At 42.1% G+C, this 17,087-nt stretch overlaps 1 protein-coding gene across 1 annotated transcript in view; it reads left to right on the top strand.

The window, feature by feature from the left end:
• Positions 1-15,302, top strand: part of EIF3A (eukaryotic translation initiation factor 3 subunit A) — a 28,442-nt gene extending 13,140 nt beyond the window's left edge. Inside the window, exons 12-22 of the mRNA XM_064431447.1 lie at positions 1,265-1,612; positions 1,848-1,952; positions 3,183-3,296; positions 3,581-3,703; positions 4,435-4,588; positions 5,525-5,709; positions 7,429-7,517; positions 9,923-10,710; positions 12,003-12,177; positions 12,574-12,743; positions 14,032-15,302. Coding sequence (XP_064287517.1) covers positions 1,265-1,612; positions 1,848-1,952; positions 3,183-3,296; positions 3,581-3,703; positions 4,435-4,588; positions 5,525-5,709; positions 7,429-7,517; positions 9,923-10,710; positions 12,003-12,177; positions 12,574-12,743; positions 14,032-14,279 — 2,499 coding nt within the window. The 3' untranslated portion in view covers positions 14,280-15,302. The remainder of the gene's footprint in view (positions 1-1,264; positions 1,613-1,847; positions 1,953-3,182; positions 3,297-3,580; positions 3,704-4,434; positions 4,589-5,524; positions 5,710-7,428; positions 7,518-9,922; positions 10,711-12,002; positions 12,178-12,573; positions 12,744-14,031) is intronic.
• Positions 15,303-17,087: the final 1,785 nt, after the last annotated feature.

Raw genomic sequence — 17,087 nt, 5'->3', positions numbered from 1 at the left:
TTGAAAGAGAAAAAAAGACAAAACATGCTTTAACTATACATCCATGGATAGAAATGGCAGTTAGTCTTGCACTTGACATGTTAGTATAGTTAGTAGCTGAATAAATCCTCCTCATTTAACTCATTAGTGGTCATTACACTTGTAAAATTGGAGAACAGTATCAAGGTTAATATCAGTCTGTGTGGTTAGAGAAGCTACAGAACAAGTTGATACCTTTTTGCCTTCACTATTCAGGTCAAAACCTTCCACTTTTGTCAGGTGCTTAAAAGCTTTTAATTTGTCACAGTTCTAACAATTTACAAAACCATTAAATTCATCTAAAGCTTTGTACTTTGGTGTTTCTGGCACCTCCATTTAGTTTTAAATGTGTGCAGCTCTGCAGCAAAGCATGGATGTTTCAGTGTTTTTGCTGAGTGCCCTGGAAGTGACAGGTTACTAAAAATATCCCTGAGGGTGCTCACATTTCAGGAGTAGCATGGCTGGGGGAGTGTGGGGAGCTGATTTGGGCTGCAGTGTTTGGCTGGACTCATGGAAATGGGCAGCTCCCTGAGCTGGCACAGTGACACCTCCTCGTGTGTACAGCATGAATGTCCACAAAGAGCTGGGGGGGTGCTCTGGGCAATACTGGGGGTGGGAAGGCTGCTGATAGAGCAGTCTTTGTTCTAGTGTCTGGAAGCCTAGTGTTTTTTATAAGGTCATGAAAATGCTTTTAAATACAATGTTTAAGCTGTTGACTTATTTTTTAATAATCTCACCGATAGTGTTTTGTCTTAATTAGGGTACATTTCTCTTCTATTGATGTGTTTGGAAAAGAACAAAATTTAAAAGAACAGCTTTGGTGAAATACAGTACATGTATTTCAAGTTCAAGTACAAGTACAGTACATATGCGTGCAAACACACCCAGAGACAAACAACATTGGCCCACACGCCCATTGTAGTTAAAGATTTCAATATCAATTACATCTGGGTGTACAATATTTTTGGACAGAAAAAGTCAAACTGTCACACCCAAGCCATGTTGCAGAATATTGTCTTTTACAGACAACTTTCTCCATGTGCACATGATTCTGGGCAGTTGGTACTGCCTGGGATGCCACTTGGATGAGTGATTAGATTTGCCACTACAGCTGTACTTCCATTCAGTTGGCAATTTTGGAGAATAGAATTAGCTTTGCATTTTCCTTGAGAAGCATTTGCTTTGCTTACTGACTTTTTAAAAAGGAACTGTTTACATCATTGTCTTATTCTCACTTTAAATCCAGCAAGAGAAGGAAGAACAGCATCAGCTGGCAGTCACTGCCTTCCTGAAAAATTCCAGGAAGGAGCATCAGCGTATCCTTGCGCGCCGTCAAACCATAGAGGAGAGAAAGGAGCGCCTGGAGAGCCTGAACATCCAGCGTGAGAAGGAGGAGCTGGAGCAGCGCGAGGCAGAGCTGCAGAAAGTGCGGAAAGCTGAGGAGGAGAGGCTGCGCCAGGAGGCGAAGGAGAGGGAGAAGGAGAGGATCCTGCAGGAGCATGAGCAGATCAAAAAGAAAACTGTTCGGGAGCGCTTGGAGCAGATTAAGAAGACTGAACTGGGAGCCAAAGCGTTTAAAGATATTGATATTGAGGTAGGGGATTATTGTTGCAGGGGGGAGTTATTTTGTTATTTCAGTGTTACATTGCTGGGCTACCTGAGTTTCATAGGTTTGTACTGGAGCTAGTCTTAGAGTCTCTTAAAAATGAGACAATTAAGTAAATTTTAGTTCTGGGTTTGGATGGGACCTTTTTTACCTGGGGGAATAAAGACCAACTTTTGTGGGAGTTTTTTCTCCTTTTTGTATTGATAACTTTACTTGGTTGTAGGATCTTGAAGAATTGGATCCTGACTTTATTATGGCTAAACAAGTGGAACAGCTGGAAAAAGAAAAGAAGGAGCTTCAGGAACGACTGAAGAATCAGGAGAAAAAGGTACAAAGTAGGAAGGGTAAAAATGTCTATACAGTTTTTTTTTTTAGTGAATGTAATTCTGTGTTGATATGTATGTCCATACACACTTATATATAATAATGATGTTGGAAATGTTTGAAACACAAGAAAGGTAAATGTGCTATATACCAATTGGGTCTTAGTTTTGGTGCAAAAATCTGTTCTAATTAATGGAGTTGATTTGAAAAAGGCCTCTTAAGCTGAATGTGAACTCAGAGGGCTTCCTCTCAGAGATCTCTGGAGCTGTCAAAGCAAACATATGACTAAGGCTCATCTCATGGGTGCAACTAAGTTGGATTTCAAAAAAAAGCTTTTTCCAAAGCTCTTCACAAAAAACTCCAACTTAGTGGTGTGACAAAAGGAAGTCTTTGAATTATATTCTGGTTAGATAGATTTAAAACTTTATATAGGGAAAGCTGGAGAAAGAACCCCTCAGTCCTTGGCTTTGCATATTAAATTATGGGCTTCAAACTTAACATTATTTGCCAGCAGTAAGAACTTGGTTCTTCTGCATTTTGAGCACTGGCTGCAGTTCTGGTCTCTTTATGTCTAAAAGAACGTGGCTGAACTGGAAGTTTGATAGGAGGCCAACAAGAATTATCAATGGTGCAGATTGGCTTCTGTGGGGGAAATGTCTTTGTAAAACAGTACCCCTCTGTCAGACTTCTAGAGAGAGCATGTGGTGCCTGTCTGTAAGGGTGTACCTGTTGAAAGAGCTGATGGTGGGAGCAATTGTTCTTGCACTGCCTGCAAGGGGTAGTGAAGTGAGAAGCATCAAATGAAGCCAGCAGGAGCCATGTTCAGAGCTGTTTGTAGGTAGAAGTTGGATCTTCAAGCTGTGAGCCGCAGACATGCAGGAGTTCTTTTCAAAGTACATTGTTGTACATGAAAAGCTTTGAGCTCAGGACAAGAGAGGAAATCCACTGTTTAAAATGTAAAAATACTTTGAACACAGAAAATGCTGGGAGCTGAAAATGGATGATGCTGAGAGAGAATTATGATGTGCCTGTCTCCATTCCTGCATCCCTGCCTGGGAGCACACTTAGGTAGTTGCCAGTGGTAGATGCAGGCTCTTGGTTAGGTTGACCTTAGATGGTCCAGTGTGTTTGTTGCTGTTTTGCCATGATATATCAGCTATATTGGAGAAGTCTCCAGAAATGAGGGGTTTATGTGTGCATTATGTCACACTAAAGATGTGTTACCTTTACTCAGATTGACTACTTTGAAAGAGCGAAGCGCTTGGAAGAAATTCCTTTAATAAAGACTGCCTATGAGGAACAGAGAGTGCATGATATGGAGCTGTGGGAGCAACAGGAAGAAGAAAGGGTAAGAATTTTTTGTTCTGTTGATAAAGTTGCATTAGCAATGCGTGAAAAATATTGGGGTTTGCACTGTTTGTTTTCCCCAGCTCTTTCCAAAAAAGAAAGAAAGATTGAAATCTTCACACAAATTCACAAATTGTTAGCTTTGTGCTTTCACTGTTTTAGTGGACAGCAATTTCTTCTGTCTTTGCTCTGAAAGGGGAAGTGAAAATTTTTCCTTCTAGTGGCTGGGGTAGATTGAATCCAGATGTATAGTGAAGTTATACTTGGTTTATTTTCTGTTTTCAGATCACCACCCTGCAGCTGGAGCGTGAGAAAGCCCTTGAGCACAAGAGCAGACTCTCCAGGATGTTGGAGGATAGAGATTTATTTGAAGCCAGGCTCAAGGCATCACGACGAACAGTTTATGAGGTACATGAGATGTGGCATTGCTAACAAAGTGCACCCCTAAAGTGAGGAACTAAAACTGATTCTTCATGAAACTAGAAAGAAATGAGTATTTAAAATGGTCCAGAACTGTGGAATTGCTTATTTTCTACTTTGGCTTTTAAATTAAATTTCATGCACCTGTTCCTAGGTAGCAACACTTCAAATTTTTGACAGTTTCTGGAGTAGGTAATATGGAAAATAAAAGAGGGGGTAAATTGTTTATTTCAGTGCAGCTATTAATAAGGGATCACTGGGTATCATATAGGCAGACAGCTGTATCTGCCTGTTTATAGCTTTGAGTATTGGGCTATGTTGCAGTAAAAACTGGCTTTACCAAAAAAATGCAGAAGAAATGTTACGTTAATATAATTTAGTAACTGCATATGATTCTTTGCAATAATAGGGATAATTTTGGGTAATATGTTTTAGGTACAGATAAATTATTATTTAGGCCATTCCTTTCTGAAAAAGCAGATAAAGGACTAATACTATACATGATTATCTGATTATGTCTTTCTTCTATACTAGAGTATTCTCTTATACAAATCAATTACAGAAGAGGTTGACATGGCAAAAGGATGTTTTTCAGTGAAGCAAAATTAATATGTTGCAGTTGTTTTGAGTTTCTGTGTAGCTTTATTTAACAATTGTGTAACTGCCTAGCTCTCAGACATTACAGTGTGGTGTTCTGAGGTGTCTTGTTGGTATTTCAGGATAAGCTCAAGCAGTTCCAGGAGCGCTTGGCGGAGGAGAGGCGGAACCGTCTGGAGGAGCGCAAGAAGCAGCGCAAGGAGGAGAGACGCATCACTTACTACAGGGAGAAGGAGGAGGAGGAGCAAAGGCTGCGGGAGGAGCAGCTGCTTAAAGGTGTGATTGACAATGTGACTTTCATCCTTTGCATTCTTGAGCCTTCCCATTTTGTAACACAGCTAGTGCCTGGTTTTCCTGTTTCATGAGTTGGAGGAAGTCTTTTCAGCTTCCAGTTGTCACACCTTCCTTGCTTACCTGTGCAGCATAGACAGAAAGGTAGAGCTTTGTAGCTCCTAGACATGGGTGAAGGAGGAGATGAAATAAGAGAGGCTGATGAAAAAGTGAGTCTTTAATTTTAGCCTATTGTTGGAGTTCTGGCCACTTGTTTGTGCACATCTTAAAGAGAACAGAACATTGGTGTCAGTTCAAGAACTCCAAAATTGTAAACGACTCACACACCTTTCCTTGTGAATTGTTGTGTCTGATAGCCCTAATACCCTGTTTCAGGGCTTTAGAGGAGAAGAGATGGCTGGCAAACTGCAGGATGAACTTCTGCCCTACTCGTCAATTGGAAGTTCAAGATTTTATGTATCACAGTTCATCATAATGCAGTATTTAAAAAACAAACAACAACTGAAGCAGTCAAGAATATCAAATTTCTGATACTGTTAGCTGATTTTTTTGTTTGACATTTTCTAAGGGAGGGATCCTCTACTATGTTTGAGGTAGTTACTGATATTTTAGTTGCTACAGTTATGTATGTACATTGAATTAACATAAAGGTATTGGAACTTCTTTCTTGCTAGCAAAGTTCAAGATGTCTCATTAATGGATGTATCAGGGGTCCTTTTCCTATTGCTTCTGAGTTAGGCGACTTGCACAGAGCAGGTTCTGTGGTTAGCTAAACACATCATACAAATGCTTGTATTTTTAAGTGTTTATTTTTCATAGAGTCCAAGGGGAGAGATTGTGTTGTGGAACCCTTGTGTGGATGCAGCAAAGTAATGGAATTTGTGTTGGTAACAAGTTCTCTGTGTGTTTCCAACTGTGCAGAGCGTGAGGAGAAGGAGCGCATCGAGCGCGAGAAGCGCGAGCAGGAGCAGCGGGAGTACCAGGAGCGGGTCAAGAAACTGGAGGAGCTGGAGAAGAAAAAACGGCAGAGAGAAATGGAGATAGAGGAAAGAGAGCGCCGCCGAGAGGAAGAGAGGAGAGGGCTGGATGACCCATTTTCAAGGAAGGTGGGTAATTCCTGCAGGTTTGTTTCTTTCTGGCTGCTCCTTCTTCAGTAGTTTGTTTGAAATGAGGTGTTAGCATTGCAAAGTCATAGGTTTGTTTATTTTTATTTATTTACTTATTAAGTTTGAATGTGAGTGGCTAAATTAATAATTAAATTACTGTCACTTAGATTCAGCTCACTATCAGGATCTGGAATCTTTAGTTTAGCAATAAAGTAAAGAGACTATCTGGAAGCTAAGATTGCCAAACTGTTTAAAAACTAAATTAATAAAGACTAAAATGAATATTGGACAAAATTTTCTTTAATACAAAAAGAAGGAAAACTATTGGAAGCAAGTGCAGTGTCTCATGCAAAAGTCAGAAATTCAAGTGGATATTGAAAGAAAATCCCCCCCCAGATTAAACATAAAAGCATAGTTTTGTATTTTATAAGAAATATGCAATAACATAAAACCAAGATGTTTGTGTGCAACTTTCTCTGTACAAATATAACTTGGGTTTGGAGAACTCACTACCCCAGCCCAACAGGAAATAAAACAACAAAAGTTACTTGGAAATGTTTAATGGTTTAAAAGAATGCAAGTAAGTACCATAAGCCTTTTACACTCCCACTTTTTCAGAACTTACCTTTCAAGAGAACTGGTTTAAAATTTCATCCCCCACAGCCTTTCTCTTTGTTTAATACATATTTCATTGAGGAACACTATGAAGATAAGTTATCAGGTTGTATAAATTGTTTTGACAGTCTGTCAAGTAAATAATCATGATGGGTATTTTTCACATAAGAGGTCTCCTATCTGTGGGCACTTGATTCTGTGGAAAACCTGGCTCAGGTTCTGAGAGAGATACCTGTACCACTCCAGAAATTCCATCTGCAGTTCTGGGATTCTTTGCTCACCGTTGTTATTTGGGGTCATTTCAAAAGCATTTAAGGAGACAGAGTAGTGGATATGCAAGATCTTGGTTAACCCATAATGAAAAATAAAAACACTTTTCAAAGAGGGATTTAAAACTGGAATACCCTTCTTATGAAGAGGTTGTGTGATTATGTGAAATCAGGTATTTTGGATGGTTTAGCTAACTGGTTTCTTGTGGTGAAATTAAGACATAAAAATCTATTTAAATGGTTTGTCTGGCAGTGGAGAGAGACGTTTTACTTTATTTTAAAAAATACAGATTTGTCATTGCTCTGCCCTGCAAGCCATGTGAATCACTAATACCTCACCTCTTCTGTGCACTGAGCTATTGGGAACAAAATTGTCCTTGCCACAGAGAGCTTTCAGTGTATTCAGTTACATTTCCTGATGAGATCAGAAAGCACAAAAGCAAATAATTACTTGAGTTCATTCCTGTTGTCATAAGCCCCCAGGAAAAGTGGAACTGTCAGAACATCTCTTTTGTGTCAGTCAGCTGTGGCTGACTGTAGCTGTTGTTTAATTGTTCATGTACTTCTCATAAACTTTTTAGTGTATTTGCATATATCTTACCCTGCAGGTAAAGCCTTGTGGCACAAGGGGAACCATGTTTTTGTTTGAACTGCAGCAGAAACAATAAAGTCAGTTAAAACCAAACTTTAGCTACTCAAACTCCTGATAGTTCTGTGTTCTGCAGTATGACAGATGAGTTTTTAATGACATAACATGCTCAAGAGTGAATTATATGTTGAAAATATTTGTTTTAAACATTCATAAAGAATGTTCCCATTTTCTTTTGACACGCAGGAATCTCGTTGGGGTGACAGGGAGTCGGAAAGCTCCTGGAGAAGAGGAGGTGAGCCAGAATCAGAATGGCGTCGAGCACCAGTGGAGAGGTAATCAGGGGTTACCAAGTTACATTGGGATCAAAGTGTGGAGGCTCCCATTTTGGTGCTACTGCTAAAGCTGCACTAACTGACTAATATCTCATGCCTCTACATCTCTGAAAGTTACCTACTGTTAAAAAAGTTGCTTTGTAAGGATCTTGGAATGAGAGAGAAATTTTATCTTGGAACCATGCTCAGATAACATTCCTGTTTTATTTGGCTTAGATATGTGAAGGCAAGCAGACACCTGTGTGTGATAAACAACTTGCTTCCTTGGATTCCTTTTTAAATTAACAACTTTTCTCCCACTCAAACATTGGTGTCAGTTCTGTAAATACAGAATGGAGAAGGATGACAAGTGTTCCTGGATGATGAAATTCTGAGATTTTCCATTTAGAAAACTGATAGTAACTATGCAAGTCCCAGAGTAATTCACAGAGCAGAAAACACATGCCATTAATTAAACAAAGTTCTGAAGAGCTGTATTGAACAGGGAGGGATAGATTTTTGAAGGAAGAATATTATGAATGTACTTTGAACTTTAAAAATAAAAGAAATCCACACTTGGTTACATTTATTTTGAATATGTTCACTAATAATGAAAACTGTTTATACAGTTGTAGAAGACAAGATTTTTAACATTTGTCTGTTTTGCTGCTTCACATCAGGATGAACTGTAGCTACAAATATTTCTGATGGTGCACATTTAGTTGCTCTTAAAAGCCTGTGCTGATGGAGATAACACTGCTGATTCCAGTTGGCAGTATGTTTTATTGCTTAATTAGCCTTGCAGGTAGATAGATTTTTGTAAATATCTAACCCTAATTTCCAGTACAGCAATTTAAATCCATTACTGCTTACTCTGACTCCAGTGGAAGCAAGTTTATGGACTCTTTCTCTCTCTAGTAATTTCTTAAAATGTCTTAGAAGGGCATGATCTCTATAAACAAAATAGAATTCCATATTCCCTTAAAAGCTGTGTTGCCATTCTTGGTAGTGATCCACTTTGTCATGAACTGCAGAATGCAACAATTGGATGACACTACTGGGTGAAGCCTTTCACTGCACATACATTGCAAAAGCTGTGGTGCCCCATCACTAGGAATGTTCCAGGCCAGGCTGGACAGGGCTTGGAGCAACCTGGGATAGTGGAAGGTGTCCCTGCCCATTGCAGGGGGTGGAATGAGATGATCTTCAAGGTCTCTTCCAACCCAAACCATTCTGTCATTTTGTGAAGTGTTTAATGCACTGTATGTTTCAATGGAATTTTTTTTCCACACAGAGTGATGCAGCCTGTCTTAGTCATTCCTCATTCAACTTTCCTAGAGATTAATTAAAGTAGAGGTAGTTTAAAAGTAATAGCTTAAAATTAGATTTAAAAATCCTGAGACACTGAGACAGTATCTGAGTGAATTAAATACTTGTTCATCTGATAAACATTATAACCATTCTTCCACATGTCTTTTATGGTAAAATAATCAGATTTTTCAAAGGAGAAGATTATCCAATTTGAGTCTAAATGGAAATTAACAATCTCCATGTCTTTGTTTTTACCTCACAGATCAATGATAATTACATTCTCCCTTATTCTTCCAAACCCAGGGAATGCACTGCTTGCAATTCCTCAAAATTCTCGAGACTCTTGAGTTGTCACAAACTTGTTGTCTCTTTGTTCTGACCTCTTCATGTCCTACATCTGCAGTTTTGTAGCAAGATATTGCTGTTTTTTTTGTTTACATTTTAGTAGCATAGTGGATTTCTAAACCTTGAGGTCTTCTTTCTGTTGTGTTTTGGTTTGGGTTTTATTTTTTTTTTTTAATCCATGAGATTCAACCCCAGTGCAGCTTCTCTTCTCCTGCCAAGAAGCAGGTACCAGGACATTTCTGTGGTATTTTATTTCTTTTTTTTTTTTAATTGCTGAGGAAGGTTAATTTCCTGAGATAAATTAATTTGGTGACAAAAACAGGGTTTATGGTCTAAATGTATGTTTAAAATCTTGTAGACAGCAGACTTAATGGTGTGTAGAGTTGGCACGTGCTTGGAGAGAAGGATACTTAATTGATGGTTGTGGGGTTTTTTAGTATTGATTCTTTCAGACTTAGGTCAAGTTTGCCAAATTAGGCTTGGTGTAGAAGCCAGCCCTCTTCTCTGTGGTGTTGCAGCAGATAACCAACAGGGGACTGTCCAAACTGTAGTTTGAAAGGAGATGATGAAGTGCTGAGTCTTTACTGAAGCTGTGGGGACAGTGACCTGCCTCTTTCCCATAGCAATGAAGGGCATTAAAAGGTGCATTTTGAAACTGCCCACTTCAAGTGGGTGCAATCAGAAATGGCTTTGAGGGGTTTGATGCTGTTGATGTAAAGCTTTCCTGGATGCCACTTTCCACTTCTCACTCGTTCCCTGTGGTTTCACAGAGACTGGCGTCGAGGAGATCCAAGAGACGACGAGCGACCGTTCCGCCGCGGGGACGATCTGCCCAGGCGAGGGGAGGATCTGCCCAGGCGTGCTCCTGCAGAGGACAAGGAGCGTCCTCCAGAATCAGCAGAGGACAGGCCACCTCGACGGGAAGGGGACGAGGACAGGCCTCCGAGGCGAGAAGGGGATGAGGACAGGCCCCCCAGACGTGGCTTGGATGAGGACAGGCCGCCCCGGCGTGGTTTGGATGATGACAGAGGAAGCTGGCGAGCTGCAGATGACGACAGGGGTCCCAGACGCGGGCTGGATGATGACAGGCCCCCCAGACGTGTCCTGGATGATGACAGGCCCCCCAGACGCGTCCTGGATGATGACAGACCACCCAGACGTGTCCTGGATGACGACAGGCCCCCCCGGCGCGGCTTGGACGATGACAGAGGCAGCTGGCGCGCGGCGGATGACGACAGAGGGCCCCGGCGCGGGCTGGACGACGACCGGCCGCCCCGCCGGGCCCTGGATGAGGACAGGCCCCCCAGGCGGGGGCTGGATGATGACAGGGGCAGCTGGCGGGCTGCAGATGACGACAGGGGGCCCCGGCGCGGGCTGGATGATGACAGAGGGCCCCGGCGCGGGCTGGATGACGACAGGATGGCCCGGCGGGATGAGGACAGGGGACCCTGGCGGAACGCGGACGATGACAGGCTCTCCAGGAGAGACGATGACAGGGGCCCGTGGCGTGGCAGTGAGGACTCAAGGCCAGGTCCTTGGAGACCATTTGGTAAACCAGGTAAAGCACAGTAGTACAATAATCCTCCCTTGAAAGTGTGTGTGTGTGTGTTGTCCTCAGAGATAGTGGAGGTAACATACTTGATGCCAGAGGTGGGAGAATCAGCTCTGAAAACATCTAGATTAATTTGGCTGATGTGGACACTGCTCTACTTAGTATAATTAAAGCTTTTCATTTGGTTGAATTATAAAAAAATTGCTTGTCTGGAAGATATGTGATGGTCACAGACTTAACACTGGTCACTTCCCTGTGCAAAAGCAAAGTATACAAGTTGAATGCTTTGCTTGGGAGCATTCTCACTAGATTAGCACACCTTGGACTCTTTCCCTACTCCTTCCATGTGTCTGAGGTTAATCTCCTTCTAAAGGAGGATTTGGGTACTCCATTTAAGTGGGTGTGGCTTTGACAAGCCCTTTCTGTGTGATAACGTTTTTAACATTCCCTTTTTGTTTTTAACCCTTACTGAAAGCCCTGCTTAGAGCAGAGCTTGGATTAGATGACCTTCTGAAGTCCCTTAAAATCTGAATTATCCTGTTCTTGTTTATTTCTATTCTTAAGTGTCATTGATGGTGTCCAGAGATGCTTCTGATTTTTTTCAGAACTGTTGATGACATTTGAATGTTAGATATTATTTTGATTTCCTGTTTCTTTTCACTTATGTATTGGCAGGCACTGTGTCAGCTTTCATAGACACTAATTATGTAATCCGAAGCTTTAGAAAACTTATTATAAATATCAAAACTTGCACTCCAGTTTTTCCTATTTAAAACCAAAGCAGGCTACATAACAAAGAACTCCCATTCATAAATAACTGAGCAGTACTGCAGAGTGCACTGTGTTAAGTGGATGGTAACAAAAGTCACATTTTAAAGTAGTGCTTTAAAAAGCAGTAAGTTCTTTAAAAATCTGCTTCATTAAAATCCCCTCATTTGTGGATTTTCACAAAGGAATCTGCTGTCTGAGCTACACCCTTGCTTCTTCTTGCACTTGTTTTGCACCAGACCCTTGTGGTTTCTGGCTGAAATCTGCAGGGTGCAGCCAGCTCTGCTGGGCTGTTGCAGGCAGCCCTGACATGAGGTGTGCATTACTGGCTTTACATTTAGCAGCTTTTTCTCTGCACGGTGTTTTCTCTGTGGCTCCCATGTGCAAACTTCTTACAAACATCTTGAGTTGAATCTTCAGGAGTCAGAACTTGAAGAACCAGTTTCTGTGACGGAAGTAAAGGGTTCTTTGTCTACAAGAGAGATCAGAGGTCAGTCACAAACTCCTTTGACTGTGTTTCTGTCTTACAGGGGGGTGGAGAGAACGAGAGAAGGCTCGTGAGGACAGCTGGGGCCCTCCCCGAGACTCCAGACCTTCAGGAGACCGTGAATGGGATCGAGACAAAGACCGGGATGAAAATGAGAAGGAGCGGGAATTTGACAGGGAGAGAGATTTTGATCGAGACGATCGTTTCAGGCGCCCCAGGTCTGACTGCTCTGTTTAAGTACTTCTAAATGTTTCTGCAAAAAGAAAAAAGGGCCCTGCTGATACAGAAATAACGTGGAATTGCTGAGTGAAAGGAACAAGGGTTAGTTTGTGTGATACTAAGCACTTTAGGGCAGCAAATAGATGTTATTTTTAGGATGATATCTGTTTACAGGAGGAATTCCAAAATGCTTAAAATGCTTTTAAATTTTTCTTTTTAATCTATTATCAAGAGAAGTCCATGTTAGGCTCAGGAAAAACAAAACCAATTTTGGAAGTATGTTAAATAGACACCCACTGGGTCTGTAAATATCCGTGTTGTGATTTATTACTGCTCCTTTCCATAGCAAAGATAAAAATCCTAACGTTTAGTTTTTATGTTTTGCGTGGCCACAGGGATGACGGCGGTTGGAGGAGAGGGCCAGCTGAGGAAACTTCCAGCTGGAGAGATTCAAGTCGTCGTGAGGAGTGGGACAGAGGTGGTCGTGACATGAGAGACCGACGTGGTGATGACAGGGAGCCACCCCTCAGGAGAGGACCCCCGCTGCGATCCGAGCGGGAAGAGCGTACGTTCCTTTCAGTGTCCTAAAGTCCTTCACCCAGCACAGAGCCTCCTCTTCCTGACACTGCTGGGGAGGGGTCACATGGCAATAGGTTTTATTTTCAGCCTGTGTTTAAACTGCCTTTCCATAAACAAAATAATAAAAAGCACCTCTGGTGCTTTTTGGCATAATTGAGAATTCTTCAGGGAATCTTAACTATTTGTAGTTGTTCTGTTTTCCATCTTAGTAGCATTTCACATCTACAGTAGGAGGATAATATTTGAAGTATGCACTTCTCATAGGATTGTGTTCTGGGTGTATGTAGTTCTTGTGTTCAGATTATCAAGACAGACATCCCAGAAAGTAATTTCTTAAAACCCTTTTCTTAAAACCATTAAAATGTGACAGAAATATTTGTGAGTAAGGGTTTCACACTATTAGTGGTATTAATTTTGATGACAGACCTGTATTAATTTCATATATTTATTAATCCTTTGCTGTGTTCTAAAAATACAGTAATAGCAAATCCATTTAGCCTGGAGAGACCACCACATCTTCCAATTCTGGCATTCTTACTTTCAGAATCTCATTTTGTCTCTGCCCCAAATGTGGTTGTTCCTGCACTTGGGAGCAGGCTGGAACAGCACATGGGATCAGACACAGGAGTGCTGCTGACAGAAAGGCAGAGTGTTCTCAGTGTGAAGATTTTTTTTTTAATGTATCAAGAAGTTTTGGGATTTGACTTCTTTTTTCACACACAGCTGGGGCAGAACTCTTAGCATCCTTTTGGTGGGAATGAGCAGTTTTTCATACAGTAAAGGGTGGTGGATGCTGCTACCGGTGGAGTCATGTAATTCAGTACCATTTTACCTCTGACTCCAGTAGGCTGAAGAGCAATTTCCTCTCTTTTAATAACAGTGAACATTTTCCACAAATGTTTTTAAGTCAGGATTTTTGTTTTCAGGGTTCAGTCATTTCTAAGGAGACACTTTTGTGGTTTTAATTCTGCTAATACAAGAATATATTTTTACACCATGAAACCATGTACATCAGTGGAACATTGTTACTGCAGTTACTGTGTTTTAAAGATGACACTGGGCTTGCTCACCACAATCCCAAACCCGAGAAGAGTTCTGAGTAGTTCTGTTACTTTCCTATAAAATTAAAATGTGTATTTGGCCGTTGTCATCGTATTCCTGTTGGCAGGGTGAGGATCAGTAAATCCCGCTGGCAGGGTCAGGGCTGTCTGTTGGAACTCTTGCAGGCTGCTGCTGGAGGGTGACTGAGTTGTTTTTCTCTCTTCCTGCCGTAGCGAGCTCATGGCGACGCGCTGACGACAGGAGGGAAGAGCGCGGGGAGGAACGGGAACGGGAACCGGCGCGGCGGTCGGGCCCTGCTCCTGCTGCTCCTCCAGCCTCTGCTCCCCCGGCGGCATCCAAAGAGCGGGAAAGGGACGGGGACAAGGAGAAAGGATCTTGGAAAACAGAGAAGGAGCGTGAGCCCGCACGCCGCACTAAAAACGAGACAGATGAAGAAGGGTGGACCACTGTACGACGTTAAGTGGGAATCACAGAGTTTAACCAATGTTTTAGCTTTGATTTGATCGAATCCACAGATTATATTTGTGCTTATAAACATTCTGAATTGGAATTCTTTAACCAATGTTTTGAGGTAACATGAAAGCATGAATTACTTACTCATATAGATTGATCATGCACAAAACTCACAGCAGAAGGTTGGAAATTGAATGCCAGTTTTTGAGATATCAAATGATGCTTATTTCATGGGTCATTTGTTGCTAAAATAAAAAGAAGCAAGCCCAACAGCTCTCTTCAGTACAGCTTCTCTTTCGCACCAAAAACAGGCTGCCCTTTTTATTTTTAGTCTTTCTTAGTTTGGAATGGGGTATTATTGTCACAGGACATGCATTTGAAAACACCTCTGTTCACACAGTGGAATTATTGAAAAAGCAGAGCTAAAAGAATTTGCATAATTAGCCAAAAAGTAGAAAAGCCCTCTTTTACATAGGTATTTTTGAGGGCAGGCGGTTTCTGAGATATTTTATCACTATCTAAATTCAGTCAGTTGTTTAAATTTGAATTGAATACAATAAACATTGTGAATTAGCTACACTGGGATATTTTCTGTAGATTTACTTGAATCCATAATGCCTCTGAGGCCACTTTGCAGTCATTGTTCCAGTAATGTACACACTGCTGCAGTGTACAAATCAAACTTGCAGCTTTTACAATTTGTGTTTTGGTAAGCATATGGCTATGTACTTTCTGTTGCCAATATCACAACTGCTTTTTCCATTACTGGATAATTCATGCCTTTCAAGGATTTATAAATATTGTCATATTTAAAATGTGTGGTTTTGGAGAAATTGTTCAATTTTCCCCTCAATTCTTTGTCTTCAGGGTCAATTCTTTCCCTTTCCAAAAAAGTGATTTGTAGTAATGGCTGTGTTGACTTCAAAGCTGGGGTGCAGTAACAACAAGGAACAATCTGGTCACACTGAAGCCAACGCAGAACTTGCTGCTGTGTGTTTCTTCAATGATAAATAAACAAGTTAAGGAATTAGCTGCTGCAGTGTCTTGACTTTTTGGTGAGTCCTGCACCATGTCTTCATGCAGGACAGCTGTTGAACAATCATTTTCTGTTCTCAGACCTGTTCTGTACCAGCTGAAGGAGAAGGTGAAAACACCTGGCTAGTTTTTCCCTGAAAAACCTGGTGTGTGAACAGAAGTTGTAATACTCCTCCTGTCCTTTTCCTGCCCTCTTCTGGGTTATCCAGGGCCAGTAGTTTTCTTGGGGAAAACTTGATCTCAGGGCTTGATTTTTGTGTCTTTGGATCCTATCTTGTCATTGCTGGTTGAGTCACAGGACTCCTACAGCCAAGCAGTGTTTTCCAAGCATTAAAAAAAAAAAAAAGGATGGAACTAGAGACCAGCAGCCATCCAGTAATGGTGCTTACTGGATCTGGTAGAGGGGCTGCTGCTGTTCTTCAGCTGTCCTTGCATTCTGTGTCACTGGATGCTGCTAAAGGGGACCAGGAGCTCACTCCACCACTGGCTGTGAAATTCCTGTGGTACTTAGAACTGTGTTTGTCCAGTGTGGTTTTGAAGACCTCCAAGGCTGAGGACTGCACAGGTGTTCTGGGAAGCCTCTTCCAATGCTTGACTGGCTCCAGAGTGAAAAATCATGTAGCTGCAATGAGTAGGGACATCAACTAGGTCACGTTGCTCAGAGCTTGAATGTTTACAGGGATGGGGCAGCCACCCTTTCTCTGGGCAATCTGTGCCACTGTTTTCCACCCTCATTGTTAAAAAACTTCTTGTCTAATCTGAATCAACCATCCTTCAGTTTATAACCATTGCCCCTTTTCCTATCACAAGAAAATCTGACAAATCTGTCCCCATCCTTTAGAGCCCCCCTTCAAAGGCCACAGTTAGGGCTCTGTGGAACCTTCTGTTCTCCAGGCTGAAAAGCCCCAGCTCTCAGGCTTTCCTCACTGGGGAGGTGCTCCAGCTCTCTGGTCATTTTTGTGGCTCTCAAAAAGTTTAAACCTCTCTCTTTTGGCTTCTGCCCTGTGTGTCTCTGCTCAGTGTGCTACTGTGGAAAGCTGGAATTTTCCAGGTAACTTCCTAGTAGGAAATGGGTGACTGCTGTGAGTTCTCCCCTAAAACCCTTCCTTTTTCCAGGCTGAACAAGCCCTGTCCTCTCAACCTTTCCTCCCAGGTGTGTGCTCCAGCCCCTGGACACTGTGTTGGTCCTCTGCTGAACTCAGATTTGGGTGGAATGGAACCCCAAAGAGCACACAGGAAAGATGAACTGAGGGGGACACTTCCCTTCTCCAGCCTGGGATCCAGGCCCAAACAGTTCCGTGCCCAGCTCAAAGAGCCTGGGCTCTGCTGGCTCACACTCACCTTTTGCCCTGCCAGGACCCAGAGCTGTTTGAGCCCAGCCTGTCCCTGCAAGGGCTCCTTCCTTGGCTGAGCAGGCCCCTGCCCTGCTCCCTGTTGAGCTCAGCAGGCTCCTGTCCTTCCCTTTGGCCAGCAGCCCCATCCCAGGTGTCTGGGCTGGGATTCCACACAAGGATCGTGTGTGAGACAGTGCTGAAGCCTTGTTAAAGCTGAGATGAAGAACATCCAGTGCTCCTTTCCTTGTCCACAAGGATATTTTATTGTAGAAGGCAGGTGAGCCAGGCATGGCTTACCCTCAGTAATTCCATGCTGGCTGTTCCCAGTTGTCTTCTGCATGTCCCCAAAAAGGTGTTCTGGAAGGATTTCCTCTGATTCTCCCAGGAACTGCAGTGATACCATCTGGCCTGTGCTTTCTCAGATGGTCCTTTCAGCCTTTTATCAA

The sequence above is a fragment of the Passer domesticus genome, chromosome 8 (assembly GCF_036417665.1).
Source record: "Passer domesticus isolate bPasDom1 chromosome 8, bPasDom1.hap1, whole genome shotgun sequence".
NCBI lineage: Eukaryota > Metazoa > Chordata > Aves > Passeriformes > Passeridae > Passer > Passer domesticus.
This window is presented reverse-complemented; position numbering and strand designations above follow the sequence as displayed.